Raw genomic sequence first — 22500 nt, forward strand, 5'->3', positions numbered from 1 at the left:
TTAAACAAAGATTTTGTTAGTATATTGAGTCTTTCCTGCTTCTTTTTTTTTTCAAAGTGAATTTTGTTTTTCAATTGTGTAAGACATTTTATGTGGATACAAGTATCTTCCTGTTTTTTGGATTGCTATGAGTTGTTGTTGTTTTTCAGGTGATGAAGATGATGACGTAGAAGTGAAACAGACCTATGTCTCCCAGTATGAAAGCATGCATATTACTGCCATTCTTCAACCCTACAAGTTCTCTGAGGTGCACAGCGACTCTGGTGAGTGTTGGAGGAACTTGCCAGTTGCAGTCGAACCTGTCTATCATGGACAGACATAAAGTGGTGTTGAAAGACAGGTGGTCTCTATTGAAAGCTTGAGCTTGTTGATGATCCGTAACATGTATCATGTTCAAATACATATGAATTGTTGAATAAACACTGGTTAAAGGTCCTTGTCTACATTGTCATACCGAAATCGCCATTTGACCATTAAAATGCAGAGTCTATTATCTACAAATATCAACAATACACCCCCTTTTGATCAGGAAAGACGAAGCCAGTGTAGCCGTTTGAAAATTCATTGTAGTATTCCAGCGTAGTACTCATAGTAGGATATCCTTATTTGGAAAATGCCAAGCGCAAAACTCCTCTCAAATCCCGTGCATTTCGTGCGTTTAAAAAAAAGCGTGGACATCGCTCCAGTGTCAAACTGTTGCTGCACTTGTTTGGGCGTGGCTATAAGCATAGTGACATGAATTTGATTGGTCAGTATTTTTAGGCAAAGCACATGTTCTCAGCAAACAGAAAACAAAATATTGGAAGCGTGAGTCACGCTACCCAAAAATAAAAAAAAATTTACATATTTTTTTTTTCTATAACTTTTTTCCCCATGGTTCATTCATCATCTGACATAACTTTTCAGCGAAATCTAACCATAAAATTATTGAAAAAAAAGCAAAAATGTAGACGACCACCTTTAAACCAAAGGGGAATTATTATTGAAGAAAAATTTGTCTGGGATCCTCGGGAAGGTCATTGTGGGGGGATTGTGGTTATTGAGAGGTGGTCGCAATGGTAGCTTTGACTGTACATTTTTACTTGTTCCTCTCATCAAGAAATTCCTGTGAATATGCTGGATGGGTTAATGTTATCGCTTTTGCTTTCAATAACCTCTTGTTACTATATCTTTTAGTCAGAATGTTGTGCCTTTTCCATGTTCGAGAACCAGGAGAAGGAGTGTCTTAGAGATGACATTAGACATGGGATATGTATAGGTTACAACACAAGTGGTTTTTTATATGGCTTGTATTTCAGTCAAGACCCAGCGGATGAATATCATCGGGAGACACGAGCCTCTGGCGAGTGGCTCTCGATTGATATTCCCGCTGGGTCTTGACTGAAATACAAGCCATATAAAAAACCACGAGTGTTGTAATCTGTATATCCCATTCTACCATCAAACACAAAGTGTAGACTACTAGCGGCACTGTTGCGATCTGTGCAGGGTAAAACTGTTGCCAGCGAGACTTAGCCCTTTTGCAACCTTAAACTAAGTGAACCGTCGCTGAAAAAATAAAACGAATGAGTGCATCGATAAGTACGCGGTAACACTACTTTCACACCATTTAAAAGCTTTAAGTAAAGGTTCATAAGTTGCAAGAAAGTAATGAAGTCGAATAGAAATTAATTTAGTTGAAGCGCACAATTCTTTTGTTTTGCGTTTCAGGTCGGCAGAACGGGCGAAACGGGTTTGGGACCCATTTGGCTTACTCGATTCAGAATCGATTCCACGTTGTTTTTCTCGAACGTGTGTAATTAGGCTTATTGACAGAGAAGCAAATTTTAGGGAACAAATATGTAGGTTTAGATTTAACCATTTGCTCCCTATTTGAAATGTATCTACGTGATAAACTGTTTTGCGAGTGTGTTTGCATGGATGAACTTAAACTGGTATGGGTAAAACGCGACCGACACGTCTGTCACCGCCGATTGATTGCATTTTGAAGGAATATGACTGGATTACGGAAAAATATGTGGACTTAACTGCAGAGCCAGGCAAAAGAGTAGACTTGCTCGCAAAACACGTGAAACAGCCGATGTTTGATAGCTGAAGGCGCACACCAAAACACACTACCGACAGATTCTCAAAAGTCGTCTGCTAACGATGCAAGGGGAGGGTACTCGTGTTTTTGTTTTGGTTCGCTAGCATCTGGTTATCTTGTAAGTTGAATGTTCGTTTTTTTCGACCTGCATTGCTTTCATAATGAAAGAAACTTTTGCTTATTGCATCTCATACATCAGATCAGATCTGAGATTCATTTTTGCGTGCAACTGATATGGTTTTCTGAGCCGTGCAATACGATTTTAGAACTTCATACAAATGTGTCACATTGTTCGGCGCGAGGTCAAAGGTCGGGAGGAAAGTAGTCCTTTGCCCAAATCGGAATCTGCACTATCATATATTTTTTTGAGTCCATGATGTATTTATTGAGCTATAAAAATACAACATATATACCCATACTGAAGTAACAGAGACAAAGAAGGGAGGTCATGGGATATAATTACATATCCCATGACCTCCCTTCTTTGTCTCTGTTACTTCAGTATGGGTATATATGTTGTATTTTTATAGCTCAATAAATACATCATGGACTCAAAAAAATATATGATAGTGCAGATTCCGATTTGGGCGAAGAACTACTTTGCTCCCGACCTTTGACCTCGCGCCGAACAATGTGACACATTTGTATGAAGTTCCAAAATCGTATTGCACGGCTCAGAAAACCATATCTTGCACGCAAAAATGAATCTCAGAACTGATCTGATGAATGAGATGCAATAAGCAAACGTTTCTTTCATTATGAAAGCAATGCAGGTCGAAAAAAACGAACATTCAACTTACAAGATAACCAGATGCTAGCGAACCAAAACAAAAACACGAGTACCCTCCCCTTGCTTCGTTAGCAGACGACTTTTGAGAATCTGTCAGACCGTCCTTACCTGGCACGGTTGGGCTTCGCTATCATCAGCTGTTTCACGTGTTTTGCGAGCAAGTCTACTCTTTTGCCTGGCTCTGCAGTAAGTCCACATTGGCGATGAAGGTATCCGAGAACTTAACATGTGTGTATTTTTCCGTAATCCAGTCATATTCCTTCAAAATGCAATCAATCGGCGGTGACAGACGTGTCGGTCGCGTTTTCCTCATACCCATACCAGTTTAAGTTCATCCATGCAAACACACTCGCAAAACACGTAGATACATTTCAAATAGGGAGCAAATGGTTAAATCTAAACCTACATATTTGTTCCCTAAAATTTGCTTCTCTGTCAATAAGCCTAATTACACACGTTCGAGAAAAACAACGTGGAATCGATTCTGAATCGAGTAAGCCAAATGGGTCCCAAACCCGTTTTGCCCGTTCTGCCGACCTGAAACGCAAAAAAAAAAAAGAATTGTGCGCTTCAACTAAATTAATTTCTATACGACTTCATTACTTTCTTGCATCTTATGAACCTTTACTTAAAGCTTTTAAATGGTCTGAAAGTAGTGTTACCGCGTACTTATCGATGCACTCATTCGTTTTATTTTTTCAGCGACGGTCACTTAGTTTAAGGTTGCAAAAGGGCTAAGTCTCGCTGGCACCACAGTTTTACAGTCCACAGATCGCAACAGTGCCGCTAGTAGTCTACACTTTGTGTTTGATGGTAGAATGGGATATACAGATTACAACACTCGTGGTTTTTTATATGGCTTGTATTTCAGTCAAGACCCAGCGGGAATATCAATCGAGAGTCACTCGCCAGAGGCTCGTGTCTCCCGATGATATTCATCCGCTGGGTCTTGACTGAAATACAAGCCATATAAAAAACCACTCGTGTTGTAACCTATACATATATGGCAAATCAATAAATCTTTTTTGAGAAAAAAAGGGGAAGACAGGATCTACTTTAACCTATGTGTATTGTTTGCGTGCAGAAAATCCGACGTGTCTGGTGTGTATTGCACGACGTGTACCAATGACTGAGAAAGTGAATGTTATGCTTGGCATCGACCAGTTCACCACCAAGCAAGACTTACAAGGCCTTATTCTGGCCTCTGACGTCAGGTCAGTTAGTGTCTGTGTCTGTGTGGATGTGTGTGTGTGAGTGAGCAGGTCTTAATTTTATGTGTGTAAGAATTATTACCACTCACATAGGTGGAGTAAGTAGTCTCCCAAGTTAGCCAGCTAGATGCTCCTTTTACAAGCAATGGACGCACACAAACAAGGTTACTGCAATCACATTTAATTTACATACCAAAGCCAGTGCTGGCACAAGACATACAAGTAAGTCAGCTGCTGTTCAAAAAGCTTTCAGTGTTTAAAGGAATTGGTGTGCAAACAATGACACGTGCAAGTATTGCATGCGCACACATGCACACATGCACACCCACCCCACCCCCCCCCCACACACACACACACACACACTCACGCATTCACACACACACACACACACTCACACACACACACAGAGTTAAGAGGTTTTTACAAACATTTTGAGATATTCAATACAGGATGTGATAGTGTTCAGCAAGCAAAAAAGGATGAATTTTAAGGAGGGGGGAGTGGGTGGGTGACGCCTTTAGAGGCAGGGCTAATGCATATGAATGAGGTGCAATGACCTGAGACTCAGTGGCAGCAATTAGAAAGAGGGCAGGAGTTACTGGCCTTGTCGCAAACGAAGTTTCGTCTGCTGATTCAATTTCTAGCCCGGGGGGGTACTGAATAACTATCGTGAATTATTTGCTGTTGGTCATTTAAGGGGGTGGTTAAAAGGTGTGTGTATCTGTGTGTTTACGTGTTTGATGAATGTCTTCAAGAATATGTGGGTATATCACACAGTGACGAAAGCTGTTTAGTGTAAAAGAACAACTTGTGCTGTATTTTGGTTCCATTGTGTGTGGGTGTAAGTCTGTGTGGGTGTAAGTCTGTGTGGGTGTAAGTCTGTGTGGGTGTAAGTCTGTGTGGGTGTAAGTCTGTGTGGGTGTAAGTGTATGTGGGTGTGTTTTGAAGAACAACTTGTTTTATGCTTTCATTGCCTTGTGTGTGTGTGTGTTAAAGAACAACGTGTATAATACTTTTGTTCCGGTGTGTGGTTGGGGGGTGTGTGGGGGGGTGTGTGGGGGGGTGTGGATGTGTTTTCTATGAAAGAACAACTTGTGTTATTCTTTTGTTGCTCTGTGTGTGTGCAGAAACCTGAACAAGGACCAGTATGGTGACGTGTCGTTGTCAGGGAAGATTTTTGACTTCTGCCACTCTAATGACTTGAATCAGCTACGCAAACATATAGCTGAAGGTATGAACACGTTCCTGTCTGTCTGTATTTCTGCCTGCTTCTCTCTCTCTCTCTCTCTCTCTCTCTCTCTCTCTCTCTCTCTCTCTCTCTCTCTCTCTCTCTCTCTCTCTCTCTCTCGCTTTCTCTCTGAGTCTCTCTTTCTCTCGCTTTCTTACTCTGAGACTCTCTTTCTTTCTCTCTTTCTTTCCCTCTTTCTCTCTCTCTCTATCTCTCTCTCTCTTCCCCCCTTTCTCTCTCTCTCTCTCTCTCTTCCCCCTCGCTCTCTCTCTCTCTCTTTCCCCCTCGCTCTCTCTCTCTCTATCACTCTCTCTCTCTCTTCCCCCCTCGCTCTCTCTCTCTCTCCCCCCCTCTCTCTCTCTCTCTCCCTCGCTCTCTCTGTCTCTCACTCTCTCTCTCTCTCTCTCTCTCTCTCTCTCTCTCTCTCTCTCTCTCTCTCTCTCTCTCTCTCTCTCTCTCTCTCTCTCTCTCTCTACCACCACCCCCTCCCTCTCTGTTTCTGAAAGATGGAGGGGAAAAAACAGTGCTTCTTGTGTTTTTATGATACCTTTGCTGGTGTTTCAGTTGTGAAAAATGTCAGCAACACAAGCGGGGTGTACCGCTTCAAGCTGCAGGAGGGCCGCTATGTGTTTGTTCAGACCAAGAGCAAGCTGTTCTATAACAGTAGCACGCAGGCCCCAGACTACATCCTGTCCACTCACTCCATCATCAGGTCTCAACTCATTTTATTTTTTTGTTAGTTTTGTTTTGTTTTGCTTCCATTGTTTGTTTGCTATTTTGTGTGTGCTGTTCTGACACTCGTTCCTTTACCCGGTGTGATCTCACACCGCCCTGTCCCAGCATCCACTGCTCCATCCACATCAGAATTTTGTTCCACTGCCAGGCTTATCGATTTTACAGACACTCCAGGGAGGGTTGTCAAGTTGCTGCATTGGGCTACCCTCTGTTTCCCTTTTCCTGGCGTTATTTGTTTGCTCTTATTGTTGTTGCTTGATTGTGTTTTGCAGTTTGTGATTACTAATGTCTTCTTTTCTTATTTTGGTGGGTTTTTTTCCTAATAATTTTTTTTTTTTTTGGGGGGGGGGGGGGGGGGTCATTTCACGTAACAACGCACACTGCTGTCACCCTTGCTCAAATATTTCTTGTTGGGTAATTTTAAATTATCAGGCAAGCCAATGTTTTTTCATGATCCTCCATTGTAGTACACGCCATAGACCAAATAGCCTGGACCGCCAACTCGTCACGTGACCCTTCGAGGTTACGACGCTCGACTTTCAGGGGCGCTTAGCGTCCGGTTTGAAAGGCCAGCGATTCGAAGACAGTGAAAAGAAAGCACGCTCCAGTTATTTGTGACAATGGGAGGTGACAAGGAACTGGATTTTCCAAAACTCCAAACTAAACTTAACAAAACTCATCGAAAAACATGTTCCATAGGCACTTTAGCGGAGTTTATTTTAGCATTTTCAGAACTTACCTCGGCAACTTCGTCCATGTTTACAATCGACACCGGATATGACATCCCCCTGATTTCTGAAAGGCCATGTAAGCGTAGGTTCCTAAATGTGAGAGGCCGCTACCTCGTAATAGAGAGAAAGAGCGGAGAGAGAGCTAGTTGGCGGTCCAGGATAAATGGTCTATGTACACACCTAACGGTTTCTGTAGCCTTTGATGGAAAGAACAGTTAGCACCAATGCATGTTGTTGGTGTTGTTTTTTGTGGGGCCCGGTAGCTCAGTTGGTAGAACACTGGACTTGTGATCGGAAGGTCGCAGTTTCGAATTCGGGCCGGGACGGACACGGGTCAACTTTATGTGCAGACCCAGAGACGGAAGCCATGTCCCACCCCCGTGTCATCACAATGGCACGTAAAAGACCTTGGTCATTCTGCCATAAGTGCAGGTGGCTGAATACACCTAAGGCCTAAAAAAAAAATAGGTGTGGTTACGGTAACCCGACCTACCCTATTTTTAGGGGCCGATCCTATAACTTTTTATTACATTTGTCAACAAAAAAACAAAACAAAAAAGGAGTGCAAAAAACGCAATGAAAGCGAAAGCGCCGAGTCGCACACTTATTTCCCTGTCAAGTAGGTTTAATTTGTACACATTAGAAAAAAAAGTTAAAAAAAAAAAGTGATTGCCTACCTACCTACCCTATTTTTTTTGGCTATGTTACCGTAACCACACCTATTTTTTTTTTGGCCTAAACACGCAGACACCTGGGTAGCGCGACTCCGTTGCTGCTAGCTTTCCACTGGGAGGAAGCGACCCGAATTTCCCAGCGATGGGACAATAAAGTAATGAAAAATGAAAAAAAAAAAGAAAAAAAAAAGAGGCTTCACTGTGCATGCTCCTGGAGGATGCACCTTTGATTTTTGAAAGAAAAAAGCAAGGCCCACATAACGGGTTCATATTCCATGGGAGACAAGTCTGTATGTTAGACACTTTCCCTGGGAAGGCGAGGAGAAGTTATTGCCCTTACCTTACTCTTGATGGTTGATGAATCTCACAAGGCTGTTTGGAGAATGTGTATGTGCTTGTGTTTAAATCTCTCCTGGGTCCTATGATATACTTTTGAAGAATAATTTCAGTACATTTGATCATAATGTGTATGTGCTTGTGTTTAAATATCCCCTGTGATATACTATTGAAGAATAATGTCAGTACATTTGATTAGAATTCAGAATAAAAAAACAAGAAAGGTATTTTTTTTTAACTTTGGCAGTCTTATATGTGTTTGGATTACTGTATCAATCATTAGAGATAAGATTTTATTACAACCACATGCAGTACACAGGAATATTGCTTGGCTTGAGTACATTCAATACATAATACATTCGAACACAACACAACAACCACACAGAGTGCTCACCGAACTCACTCACACCCACACGCATGCACCCACACTTGCACGCACACACACACAGACACACACACACACACACACACACACACACACACACACACACACACACACTCAACATTTTAACGGCATTCACATTGTGTCTAGTTCACATGAAGTACTCTGTGACATATTGCATACGTGTGCCCCTGTTGGCAAAGAAACATAAAACTCCAAATAAATAATGATGGTGCTGTGCGTGTGCAGAGAGTGCGACTCTGAGGTGGAGCTCAAGGGCTCGGCGTCCACCAGTCTCATGAAGTCCATCATCGGTCAAGCCGGTCACTCCCACCGCTCTCAGCCCCACATGTCGCTCGCCGGACTCTCCTCCCCGCCTGTCGGGGGCAGCTTCAGCTTCAGCATGTTCTCCTCACTCCCCCCCACCCCCTCCCTCCCTATGGGCATGGGCAGCATGGGGAATCTGTCGTCCTCCGGGGGGGTGGGAGGGGGAGGGTCGGTGGACGCTCTCGAAGACTTTGACTTTCTCAACACGGACTGGGACAGTTTGACGCCCAGTGTGGGTGTCGGGGGGAGCATGCTGGGGGGTGGTGGTGGTGGTGGTGGTGACAGTTTTAATGGAGACGTCAGCATGAGCCCCAACGTCAGTGGGATTAACGTTTCCTCGCATCAGAGCTACCCCCTGCAGACCTCGGCGGCTGTGTCGTGGGGATCTAACATGCCCAAGACCTCCTCAACCCTTTCCTCTTTGCAGTCCGTGTTGCTCGGCAACGGGCCCATGGGCAACTTGACCAACAGCCACGCTAACACCATGGTCAACAACAACAACAGCAGCGGCGGTGCCGTTACCATGGTCTCCAACGCCAACGGAAAACCCCACCCCTCCCCCCTCTCCATGGCGCAACGGAACAGCTCGCTGAGTTTCGACGGACAGAAGTCGCCACGGTTCACCCCTAGCCCCAACGGACAGAGGGCGAGCGGGGGGTTCAGTGTTCCGAACCAGAGGGGAAGCATGGGATACCCCAACCAGCGCAGCCCCGGTTCAGCGGCAGCAGCAGCAGCCACTGCAGCTGGTTTGATGCAGAACCGGAACCACGGCGGTCAGTTTGGCATGGGGTACCGAAAAACTGTGTCGCCCCTCGTGTCACCTCAGCCTGGTGAGTGCATTGTTGTTTGAATACCCAAAAAATCAAGAATAGTGTTTTCATTTGTTTTTAAAACAACGCCCTCACAAGTACATCAAACTTGGGAACATTAGGCCCCCCCCAAAAAAAATTGTCTGTTTCTGGTCACCCGACCGACCCTAAATTTCGGCGCCGACCCTAAACTTTTTTTTTCCAAACTCAAAAAATGTTCCCATTTGTCCAAGCTCAAGATGTAAGATGTCTCAAGTCTTCTTTTCTGTTTCATCATGGAAATATCAGACCAGGTAAACAAAGAAAAACATGTCATACTCTTTCAGTCTTTGTCACAGATTTGTAAATGTATTGAGTGTCTTGTCTCTATGTATAGTGAATCCAGTCTCTTTGCGCGATTTTTAAAGTTAGTTTTATTGGTCTACATTTGGGAGAAGAAAAAAAAAAAAAAAAAATTCCCCACCTACCTACCCTATTTTTTTTTAGCTATGTTACCAGAAACAGACAATTTTTTTTGGGGGGGGCCTTAGCAGTCTGTCTGTTTCAGAGTTTGTGGTTCTTCTCGTTTGCTCCTGAGTTTGTGGTTTGGTTGTGGATGTGCTTCTTTCATGGTTGTCATTATCATCTTCTTTGTTGTGTTTATCATTATCATCTTCTTAAACATCTGTCATCCTCATGTGTAGACCTGTTGGTGCCTTATCCCCCTTTGAGTGTACAGTAAAACCTGAGTCTAGCGGACCCTTGTTGTAACGGCCACCTGCTACATACGGACAGTTTATCATGGCACGAACACGATTTCAACAATAACTAACCTTTAACGGGCGGACACCTGCCACTTACGGACGCGGACACGATTTTTCGGACCGTAGGAAGTGTAAACACTGTCACAAACGGACACAACGTACATAAAAACGCAACTTCGAAAACTCGACTGTTATGCAGTCAGTGCTCGGCAGTCGTAGCCGTAGCACAAATGGTTGTTGATTGGTTGTTCTGTCCCTTTTCTGACCAATCAGTGGCTTGTTTAGATGGAGACCCACTTTCGCTCACTCACTTTCGCTTTTCCGCATTGTGGATACAGTCACAACCAAAAGCAACAGTAGACTACTGTGTTTGAAAATGGAATCTCCAGCAGGAAAAAGAAAAGCGTTGACTTTAGAGCAGCGTGTCGCTGCCTTAAAAAAACTAGATAGCGGCCAATCATGCTGAGATGTGGCGAAGGAGATGGGATGTGGTAAAACACAGATCGCGAGGATCAAATCGGAAAAAGAAGACGTGATGAAGGAGTGGGAGTCAGGTGCGCGAATCGACCAAAAAACTGTGAAACGTCGGAAAACGCAATATGAAGACCTGAACAACGTGGTATGGGAGTGGTTTTGTACTGCAATGAAACAAGAGCTGACCTAATTTGGTCGAGACACACTGCGGAATTTCCCGTTGAATGACTGATGAAGAGTCAGCTATTTTTAGCTTTGTGACGTCCGACTTGCGTAAGTTTGAATGCACAGTGTGTGTAGGGAACGGGGTAGGTGAGGGGTGGGGGGATGTTGTTGTTGTTGTTGTTGTTGTTGTTTGCTACATGTATCATTTGTTTACTCACATTTTCAGTGAGTCTCATGTTCAATCCAATAAATACATACTACAGGACTGACAAAAAGTGTCTTGTTCATTTTACGTGCTCTTTGTAAAATATTGCCCCGGCCCCTCCACCTGTGAAGAAGGGACACCTGTCTAATAGGGACACTATTACCATTCCCCAAGGGTGTCCGTTAGAGACAGGTTTTACTGTACTCATAAGCACAAGACCAAGTGTGCACGAAAAAGATCCTGTAATCAATGTGAGAGTTAGCTGGGTTATAGAAACACGAACATACCAAGCTTACATCCCCGGAACCACAGAGTAAGGCTGCCTAAATGGCTAGGGGGGAAATAAGGTTGTATAATTGGAAACTAACTTGTGCAAAAATGAGAGTGTAGAGGAGTTTCAGCTCATGAGTACAGAATAATAATGTTGGAAGGTTTAATTTATGTCAAAACAAAATGTTACATTTACAGTAATATTGTCAACCGAGTGTTTTTTTAGTAGACAGACGGACAAACAATTATGATGCAAATAATGAACTTGTCTCAAAACTGTCGACGAAACTCGCTTGCAAGATGCTGTGAGGCAATGATTAAAGTTGGTTGCTTGAGATCAAATGATAGTGATAATTATTTTTTCTTTGTTTACAGGCAGTGATGATTATTTTTCCCTCTTCTTACAGGCAGTAATGATTGTTTATTCTCTGTTTTTCAGGCCTCCCCCCACCCAGCCCTGTTTGGGGACGCTCCCCAAACACCATGGCCAGTAGCGCCTCGGACTTCGGCGGTATGGGAGGACCGGGCAGCGTGGGAAGCATGGTGTCACAACCCTCTCCGCTCCAGGCCTTGCAGTCCATGGACGGCACGCAGACCTCCAGCGGCCTTGACCTCCTCAGCCCTCGCGGGGGTCACGGGGGTCATCACGACTCGACCTTTCCGGGGTCGACGCCGCCTTACGACGCCAGCCCTGGGATGGGCGATGTTCGGGCTGCACAACGCCCTGGCAAGCTGTGCCAGCTCCTGACCCAGAACACAAGCCTCGACCCTCTGGGTCTGCGCTCCTCTCACTCCTCGGTCGCCGGGCCACGACCCAGCTCCACGAAGTCAGCCAGCTCCATGGCCAGTCCCGGCCGCGGCAAGAAGTCACCTGATGACTCGTTCCACCAATCGCCCACGCCGGGCCCGGGAACCAGCCCGCCGGAGAAACCGCAGAGCACATCCAACGAAGACGACATGGCGAGCGGTTCCAGCACTTCGGAGCAGGAGAAGAAGGACAACTTCATCCTGAAGAAGTTGCTGAGTCAGGAGGAGGACGGGGAGCCTCCCACCATCATGGACCAGGAGATCTCCAGCTCTCCGCAGACCTCCGGAGCAACGGCCTCCAGCGGAGATCGAGACAAGGACAAGAACGAGGCGGAGCCCAAGAAGACCAGTAACGTCTTGTTGAAGGTGAGACAACACGCGAGTTGTCATTCCTTATTTTGTAGTTATGACTAATTGGTCAAAAATACAAAGAACATATATGTATCGATCGATTCTGGTTATGATTCTTTTTACATTTAGTCAAGTTTTGACTAAATCGTCTGTTTAGAGCCACAACCATATATCTCGATTTATTTGGTTTTTATTTTTTTACAGATTTGGGTGCATAATGTGTTCATACATATCATGTGAATGTGTCATATCAATAAGTTACATGATACTCTAAAAAAATGGGAAATATGGTTGTTGACTTGTGAAGTTTGACGGGTTTCTACATGACACAGACACATACCTACAGCAGTATCCTTCTAGCCTGAACGTTTTGGATCAAAAGAAGATGCCGAAACTCACACGTCCCCTCTCCTACCTGGATCAACAGAAGATGCCGAAACCCACACGCCCACTTGTCAATCCTTTAATGACGATCATGTCAGTGACTCGTCATCCAGCAGTGTTACTTATCCTTCCATGCCTTCAACAACTGTCTATGATACACCTACCAAAAAGCGTGGACGAAAACGGCAGTCTATTCCAACAGCATGGAAGAAGAATGAAAGGAAGAAAATGAAACTTGAAGGGAAGGAATTTGTCAACAGCAGGGGAAAGGTGACAAAGGCAAAGGAAATGAAGCAGGTAGACTGCAGCAACTGCAGTCTGAAGTGCAACAACAGCGTGAACATTGAGCAACAAAGAGCAGTTTTTAATACTTTCTACGGGCTTGATAGCTATCACCGACAGAAAGATTTCGTTTGCAGACATGTGGAGGCAAAAAACACTGTGACAATACTTGATGAAGCAACGATGGCACCAAAGTCAAAGAAAAGACATGTAACCCGCAAGTTTTTTTCTGACAGTCGATAGACAAAGAATTCAGGTTTGCAAGAAATTCTTTTTGGGCTCACTGTGTATTGGACATGCTTTTATGCAACATGCACTGGACAACTCTCAAGATGGTACCTTTTGTGGCAACGATGGCAGAGGAAGACACGAATCTGTAAACAAGACCAAAGAAGAAGACAGGCAACGCGTCAAGGGCCATATTGAATCATTTCCATCTTTGGAATCGCACTACTGCAGAATGAATTCTAGCAAGAGGTTTCTCGATGCCACACTAAACGTGAGCAGAATGTACCGGATGTACACCGATTTGTGCGCAAAAGATGGAGTTGTTCCAGTGAGCAGTAGCATGTACAGAAACATATTTGACAATGAATACAATCTCTCGTTTCACAAGCCAAAGACAGATCAATGTCTCCTGTGCTACCAACACGATGAGGCAAAGCAAAACAACACCTTAACGGAAACACTAAAACAGGATTACGAAGAGCACCAACATCGAAAGCGCGAAAGCAGGGCAGAGAAGGAAAAGGACAAAGCCCTGGCTCAGGAAGATGTCAATTTGGAGGTGGTGACATTCGATATGCAGGCAGTTTTATCCACGCCATGCAATCAGGTGAGCCAGACGTATTACAAACATAAACTGGCAGTGTATAACCTGACTGTCTATTCCCTTGCAAGCAAAGATGGAAAGTGTTTTGTATGGGATGAGACCCATGGCCACAAAGGGTCATGTGAAATAGCCACGTGCCTGCTGCGTCACCTGAAAGCATTGCCACAAGTGAAGCATGCTGTGTTATACTCTGACACATGTTCTGGCCAGAACAGAAACAAGTTTGTATCCGTGGGACTCCTCTATGCTGCACAGCATCTACCCAACCTGCAAATCATTGACCAAAAGTTCGTTGAATCTGGCCATACTCACATGGAGTGCGACAGCATGCACTCCACCATTGAAAGTGCAAAACGGAACTGCAAGGTGCAGATTCCTGACCAGTGGAAAACTGTGATGGAATGTGCCCGGCCGAAACAGGCTTATGTTGTGGAAGAATTAGAGTTCAGCGACGTTCTCGACTTCAAAGCTGTTGCAACATCATGCCTTTGTAACAGCAAAACAGATGGAGAGGGAAGCCGCATTAACTGGATGAAAATTAAGTGGCTCCGGTACTTGAAGGGAGAAGAAGACACCATCTACTTCAAGTACAGGATGTCTGATCCCTTCAGGCAGCTAAAGATCAGACACGGATCCAGTCGTCGTGGTCGTGGGCCTGTGACAGTCACCACCATTGGAGAGATTCCCCACCGCTACACCGAAAGGATACCTCTCTCAGCCGTCAAGAAGGCTGATCTACTCGACCTCTGTCGGCTGAACATTATACAGGAAAAGCATCACCATCTGTACAGGTCCCTCCCTTGTGACAGTCACGCACGGGACCGCCTGCCTGAACCCGATATCAATGAAGACATGGACACCGACGAAGACTAATCGTTGCAACATTTTATTTTGGATTAGAGTAGAGGATGCAGAAAGACACTATAGCCTGTGTTGAATACTCAACAAACAATTCTGGGGTTTTATACCGTGTGCATTTGAGCAAGTGTCTGTATTTTATAATAGATCTATTATTTGTTTTTCCAAACAGTGCAATCCAAAAAGAGCTGCTTAGCATACTTTGCCAAAATCACCGTCACCTCTGGTTGAACTGTAAAATTGAACAGACAGCTTCACAATTTGTAACGTGCGTGTTGTGCTTTTTTCATTCGACGGATATTTGGAGACCAAAGTGTGTCAAAGTGTCGTGTTTGTGGATTTTCATGTGGATATAACACAAATTTTGGGAGAAGACTTTAAGGTAAGGCCTACATGATTTTTCATTGCATGAATAAGTTTTGATTCTATTGTGCACCAATAACTGTCTTAAGTGTAGACAGGTTTCACAGTCTTCAGAGTCGGGTATGTCCCTGACTTTGATATTGAATAAAATGTTTCGTTTTGTTTAGTCGTGAATTTTCACTGGTCTATGTCGAATGTCCTCGGAATTTACATATGAAAAATAAACTTTGATCGAATTCAAGTCAAGTTTGTATTCCCCACCTGCGAAAGAGGTAGGTCGGTCGTGAGAAATGAGACGGACACGATTTCCCTTTTTAGCCACATTGCAATAGACAAAGGCACTAGTACAAAAACACACAAAGAAATCCAGTTAAAAGTACATTAGAAACCAAAGAACAGAGATAGATGAACACACTTAGTTAAAAAAAACCAATGAATGTGTTTATATTTATTCGATACAATCGCATGTGAAGTAAACGGTCTTTTTCCTAAATGTGTCCGTCTCAAAAACATTAATTACAAATCTGTTCAGTTTGAATGGCTGTCAAAAGGTTTGGACGTAAAATGCTTTTAATAAGTAGGAATTTCCATCAAATCACGACATGAAATGTTTTTGAAAGGCTAACTACGGCTTATTCTACTTGCGCTTGGTCATTTTGTCACTCGGGCAAGGTGTCCGTCTCATTTTTTCTCACGACCGCCCTGCAGACAAATCGTCTGTTATAACCGCCATACACAGCAAATTGTCATGATGCGACCAATTTTACACTTCCTATCCGTTGTCAGGCAGATGATCAACTGGCTGACTAAAGAATTTTTCGGCATGTGTTTATTTCAGAACACGTTATTTACTGTCTGTCTCTGAAAACCTTGAATTCTCACGACCGCCTGGCACTACTAGATTGACGGTCATTTCTTATCGAATGTTAAGCAGATTCATGTGTAAAATAACAACATTCAATGACTGTGTCTGATCAATGCCAGTGTTTTTTTCAATCCTTGAATGCACGGCATTGTGAATGGTGTGGTCAAGTGAGAGTTTTATAGACATCGCCGTACGTTTTTCAACACTTTGATGATGTCAGACAGCAGATTGAAAACGTTCCAACATGGAAAGACAGCCAGTCACGATCATATAGGACCGATCTTTATGAAATTTTACATGAGAGTTCATGGGAATGATATCCCCAGATATTTTTTCATTTTTTCGATAAATGTCTTTGATGACGTCATATCCGGCTTTTTGTAAAAGTTGAGGCGGCACTGTCACACCCTCATTTTTCAATCAAATTGATTGAAATTTTGGCCAAGCAATCTTCGACGAAGGCCGGACTTTGGTATTGCATTTCAGCTTGGAGGCTTAAAAATTGATTAATGACTTTGGTCATTAAAAATCTGAAAATTGTAATTAAAATTATTTTGTTATAAAATGATCCTAAATTACGTTTATCTTATTCTTCATCATTTTCTGATTCCAAAAACATATAAATATGTTATATTTGGATTAAAAACAAGCTCTGAAAATTAAAAATATAAAAATTATGATTAAAATAAAATTTACAAAATCGATTTAAAAACAGGTTCCTGATTCCAAAAACATATAGATACTAGATAATTACCCGCTTCGTCGGGTGGATCGCGAGACGGAGTATGCAGCGTGGCGGTTCGCACCGGGATGATCGCGAGACGGAGTATGCATATGCAGCGTGCCGGCTTCGCCAGCTTAGAACACGTGTTGACGTGATTGACGCCACACGAAGGAAGGAAGATAAACGCGCAAAACACTGGAGAAGATAAGGAAGAGTTACTGGAAATGGATCCACAGAAAAACCAAAATCGGTTCACCGCGCCGCGCTTAGAGCACGTGTTGAAAATTTTCATCGACCAGATTGTGTCCGGGGTCTACCTGAATATGCCCACCAAATTTGAAGCAGATCCATCGAGAACTTTGGCCGTGCATCGCGAAGTGACAGACAGACAGACAGACACACACACACAAGCCGTATATAGATATAGATGATATGTTTGGATTAAAAACACGCTCAGAAAGTTAAAACGAAGCGTACAGAAAAGCGTGCTATGCAGCACAGCGCAACCACTACCGCACTAAACAGGCTCGTTAATTTCACTTCCTTTTGCACGAGCGGCGGACTCCGGTCATTGTGAAATAATGCAGTGCGTTCAGTTTCATTCTGTGAGTTACACAGCTTGACTAAATGTAGTAATTTCGCCTTACGCGACTTGTTTTAACTTTCCAAATGCCAAACTTTAGGGCAGTGTTTTTGACTCACCTATGTAATGGTGAGTATTAGGATTCACATGTGTCCGTCCCCATGTCCGTAGACAAAAAACCTTAACGTTGGGGTTATCTCTGATGTTTTTCAAGCTAGACCTCTAAAACTGTGCACACTTTTAGGGTGTAATGATCTCATCTTGCTCTAAGTAGGGCCAACACTCTCGATGGTCTGCATCTCCTCAACTTGGATTTTAAAAAAAAGATCAAAGTGTGCGCTGATGTTCAAGTGGAAATGGCAAGACTCAGAATCAGAGAACAGCCCTTGGTTGTTGTTAACCACCTTTTCACCATTGGCTAAGGTTCCCGCAGTGGGGCACTGCGGTTATGAAATTAAAGGCCCCTCCTGTTTTTGGAACCGCAGGAGCTTTCTAGTTTGCTGTTAGGTAGATTTTTGGTTCCTCTTTCCTGTCATGCTCTCTTTTTCTTCATGAATTCTTTTCTTTTTTCTGCCTTCTTGCTCATTCACCTGTATTTTTTCCAAAAATCTCTTCTCTTGCCGCTTGTCTCGCGATTCATGTATAGTTTAATCTGTTAGTGTTCTGATGTAAGTCCAGCAGTAGATAGGTTAAGCCTATTTTAACATACTGGAAACGGGTAATCTTCCAGTAGGTATTAATTTAGTTTTACTAAAGCCTGCTGGGACACAAGTAATGGGTTAGTGCATTTGTAAAGAGGAATCGCTTGACAAGTGGCCCCCTTCATCCCCCCCTTCCTCGTCCTGATATGGCTCTGCGTAGTCGGCTGGACATTAAGCAACAAATAAACAAACAAACAAACATTGGCTAAGGTTACCTCTTCCTCTCTGATTCTTGTGCCAATTAAGGTTCAGTCTGCAGTGGATATACTGGGACAGCGTCCAGGTACTATGCCACAGTTCAGTCTGTAGTAGATATACTGACACAGCGTCCAATTACTATGCCACAGTTCAGCCTGTAGTGGATATATACTGGGACAGCGTCCAGGTACTATATCACAGTTCAGTCTGTAATGGATATACTGGGACAGCGTCCAGGTACTATGTCACAGTTCAGTTTGTAGTGGATATACTGGGACTGCGTCCAGGTACTATGCCACAGTTCAGTCTGTAGTGGATATACTGGGACAGCGTCCAGGTACTATGTCACAGTTAAGTTTGTAGTGGATATATATACAGTGGAGTCCGGGTACAACGAATCTCAAGGGAGATACATTTTAGTTCGTTATATCAGTAATTCGCTGTAGAGTTTTCAACCCTAAATGGCCTCAAGACAAGTTTTCCCACTCACCTTCAAATGATCGTCCCATCGATCTTTCCTTGGAGAGTACAATCTCTGCATGCTTCATAATATAATCCATAGAGAGGCATAGTTCAAATGTTCACTTTACTGTAATTTTAGAAGTAAAATTTAAAAAGTCGTGTAAAAGCATGTATGGTATTTTCCGGGTCATAAGGCGGGACTTTTTTTCCTGGAATGTATCAAAATAGAAAAAAATCAAAGAGACCGCCTGAGTACCAGTCAAACAACTTGTGATAATGCATGTTTCAGCTGAGACATCAAAGAGACCGCCCCATAGATTAAACTGTCACTGACCCCTGTGCAGGAAGTGTTTCCTCTCTCATATGACAGGGGAACCACCTCATAGCTAAAACTGGGTCATTGACCCCTGGGAAGAAGGTCAGTGTCTATAAAAAAAACGCTCGCGCTGGACCCGAGTACTCTTCAGACATTCACACACACACACACACACATACACACTCTCTCTCTCTCTCTCCCTCTCTCTCTCTTTCTTTCTTACACACACACAAACACACACCACACACCACACACCACACACACACACACGAGTACAGACTCATGCACACACACACACACACACAAACACACACACACACACACAAACAGTAGCACTAACACATGTGCACAAAATGAACACACACACACACACACCGCGCGAGAGAAAAAGACTACAGGGAGGCATTGACGTCAAAGACTTTCGACCGTGACGTAATTACGTCACTATTCTTGGTTTACGGTACCATTCCGCGGCTTTGCTAGAGTATGCCATAGTCTTGGTTGGCCGAGACCTTGCACCGTTCAGTGTAGCCTTGTGACTTTTAGAGACAAAACTGCTCTGGGGGAATGAAAACGTGTTTGTTATAAGAGGGGTTCGTTATGCAAATGAGTTCAAAAGGTTCGTTGTAGCCCGAAAGTAACAAGTAAGAAATAGAAGGCTGTCTGCCGGGAAATCAATGGCAGTTCTTTAAAAGCGGGATTTCGTTTTACCCAGGTTCGTTATAGCTGGACTCCACTGTACTGGGACTGCGTCCAGGTACTATGCCACAGTTCAGTTTGTAGTGGATATTCTGGGACTGCGTCCAGGTACTATGCCACAGTTCAGTCTGTAGTGGATATACTGGGACTGCGTCCAGGTACTATGCCACAGTTCAGTCTGCAGTGGATATACTGGGACTGCATCCAGGTACTACCGTACTTTCCGGGTCATAAGGCGCGACTTTTTTCCTCGAGTTCGACCCCTGCGTCTTGTATAACGAAGCGTCTAATCCGTGTATGAAATACGAAACAAATCAAAGAGACCGCCTGAGTACCAGTCAAACAACTTGTGATAATGCATGTTTCAGCTACTAGGTACTGCCCTGGCCAAGTTTCCTCGAGCTCTCAAGCCACCCAGCTATCACAATGCCTGCCTTTGATCTGGCCGCACACACAGAGCACACATAATTATTTCCACTCTGTTAAACTCGGTCACTGACCGGTCACTGACCCGGTGCAGGAAGTATTTCCTCTCTCAGATATGACAGGGAAACCACCTCTCATGGCAAAAACTGGGTCATTGACCCCTGGGAAGAAGGTCGTGTCTATAAACAAGGCCACCCAGCTATCACAATGTCTTTGATCTCGCCGCACACACAGAGTTCGACTCTGTTAAACTCGGTCACTGACCGGTCACTGACCCCGAAGCAGGAAGTGTTTCCTCTCTCAGATATGACAGGAACCACCTCTCATGGCAAAAACTGGGTCATTGACCCCTGGGAAGAAGGTCGTGTCTATAAACAATGGACCTGGCTTTGATCTCGCCGGCTTATTTTCATTCTTCGACTACCGGTATACTTTTTCAATTTTGGTGCGCCCTATCGGCCCCCTGCGTCCAATGGGTGACTGGATTACAAATTTGTTTAAAAAGAAGGGGGTGCGTCTTAGATAACGAAGCGCCTTGTCACCCGGAAAGTACGGTATGCCACAGTTCAGTCTGTAGTGGATATACTAGGACTGCGTTAAGGTACTCTGCCACAGTCTTTGAGGACGTCTTTTCCGTTTTTGTGATAGTTGGGGCGGAACTGTCAAGTAATCTTTGACTCAGTCGGGACTTTGATATTGCATTAGAGCTAGGTAGCTTGAAAATAAGCGAATAAGTTCGCTCATTAAAATTGTCATCAAAAACAAATATTTCATTACAGATTCAAACATTACTGCATTGTACTTCTTATCTTTTTCTGATTTAAAATATATATATATATACATATGTAATGTTTACTTTAAAAACGCGTTCAGAATTAAAGAAAACAGGTTGAGTATGCTTCGCGGAGACGAGTGTGACCCGTGACGGTTTTCGGGCATGGTTAACCGAGACTATCTGAATTTAGTCTCGCCGATGACTGTTTTTTTGAGTTTATCCTTCAATTTGATGCCTGTAGATTGACTACAGGTTTATATATCACTTCACGCGACTTGTTTTACATTTCGTCAAGTTATGTAAGTTCAGAATTGTATTATTAAATTTGTTACATAACATTCTAAAAATTGCAAATAAAAATAACACTTTTGATTACAGATTCAAAAATTATTGCATTGTATCCTTTCGATTTCCTGGATCCCAATGTATAAACAGATATGTCATGCTTAGTGTGAAAATCTGCTCAAATGAAAAAAAATCGCCTTTTTTGTTCATATGCATCGCAGTGGCAACCCGTCTCGGTCTTCTGCTTTCGGCTAGCCAAATCTCACTAGCATTGTTAATGACTCGTCCCTGGTTCCAATGTTGATCTTTTAGTTTCAAACCAACTTAATGTTTTATTATCGCTTCACATGACTTGTTCGGTATTTTTTTCGCTGTCATGATCGATGATGTCACCATTTAGAGGGTAGGGTTACATTTTCAGGTATTTATTTCTAAGAATATGCAACTTTTTTTCCAAGATCGTTTTATTTTTATTGGTCAATGATTATACTTTTAAAAAAAAGAGAGAAATGGAGTGCAATTAACATTGTTACTTTTTGAAGGTATGCTCATGACGTGCATCACAGCGAAATAGCAGTTCAGAAGAACGGAATTCCCATAATTAGTCCTTATTATATATGTATCGATCGATTCTGGTTATGATTCTTTTTACATTTAGTCAAGTTTTGACTAAATGTTTTAACATAGAGGGGGAATCGAGACAAGGGTTGTGGTGTATGTGTGTGTGTGTGTGTTTGTCTGTGTGTCTGTGTGTAGAGCGATTCAGAGTAAACTACTGGACCGATCTTTATGAAATTTTACATGAGAGTTCCCCGGACGGTTTTTTCATTTTTTCGATAAATACCTTTGATGACGTCATATCCGGCTTTTTGTAAAAGTTGAGGCGGCACTGTCACACCCTCATTTTTCAATCAAATTGATTGAAATTTTGGCCAAGCAATCTTCGACGAAGGCCTGACTTCGGTATTGCATTTCAGCTTGGTGGCTTAAAAATTAATTGATGACTTTGGTCATTAAAAATCAGAAAATTGTAAAAAAAATATTTTTTTTATAAAACGATCCAAATTTACGTTCATCTTATTCTTCATCATTTCCTGATTCCAAAAACATATAAATATGTTATATTTGGATTAAAAACAAGCTCTGAAAATTAAAAATATAAAAATTATGATCAAAATTAATTTTTTCCTTGTCGGTTCCTGATTCTAAAAACATATAGATATGATATGTTTGGATTAAAAACACGCTCAGAAAGTTAAAACGAAGAGAGGTACAGAAAAGCGTGCTATCCTTCTCAGCGCAACTACTACCCCGCTCTTCTTGTCAATTTCACTGCCTTTGCCACGAGCGGTGGACTGACGATGCTACGAGTATACGGTCTTGCTGAAAAATGGCATTGCGTTCAGTTTCATTCTGTGAGTTC

General features: G+C 43.1%; 1 protein-coding gene across 1 annotated transcript in view; it reads left to right on the plus strand.

Annotated features, from left to right (window-relative positions):
- LOC138979734 (uncharacterized) overlaps positions 1-22500 on the plus strand; it is a gene marked incomplete in the record, with an annotated part of 169210 nt that overhangs the window by 57787 nt on the left and 88923 nt on the right. Inside the window, 6 exon segments of the mRNA XM_070352475.1 lie at positions 150-263; positions 3961-4090; positions 5215-5318; positions 5880-6027; positions 8423-9330; positions 11606-12339. Coding sequence (XP_070208576.1) covers positions 150-263; positions 3961-4090; positions 5215-5318; positions 5880-6027; positions 8423-9330; positions 11606-12339 — 2138 coding nt within the window.

Source organism: Littorina saxatilis, linkage group LG11 (assembly GCF_037325665.1).
Source record: "Littorina saxatilis isolate snail1 linkage group LG11, US_GU_Lsax_2.0, whole genome shotgun sequence".
NCBI lineage: Eukaryota > Metazoa > Mollusca > Gastropoda > Littorinimorpha > Littorinidae > Littorina > Littorina saxatilis.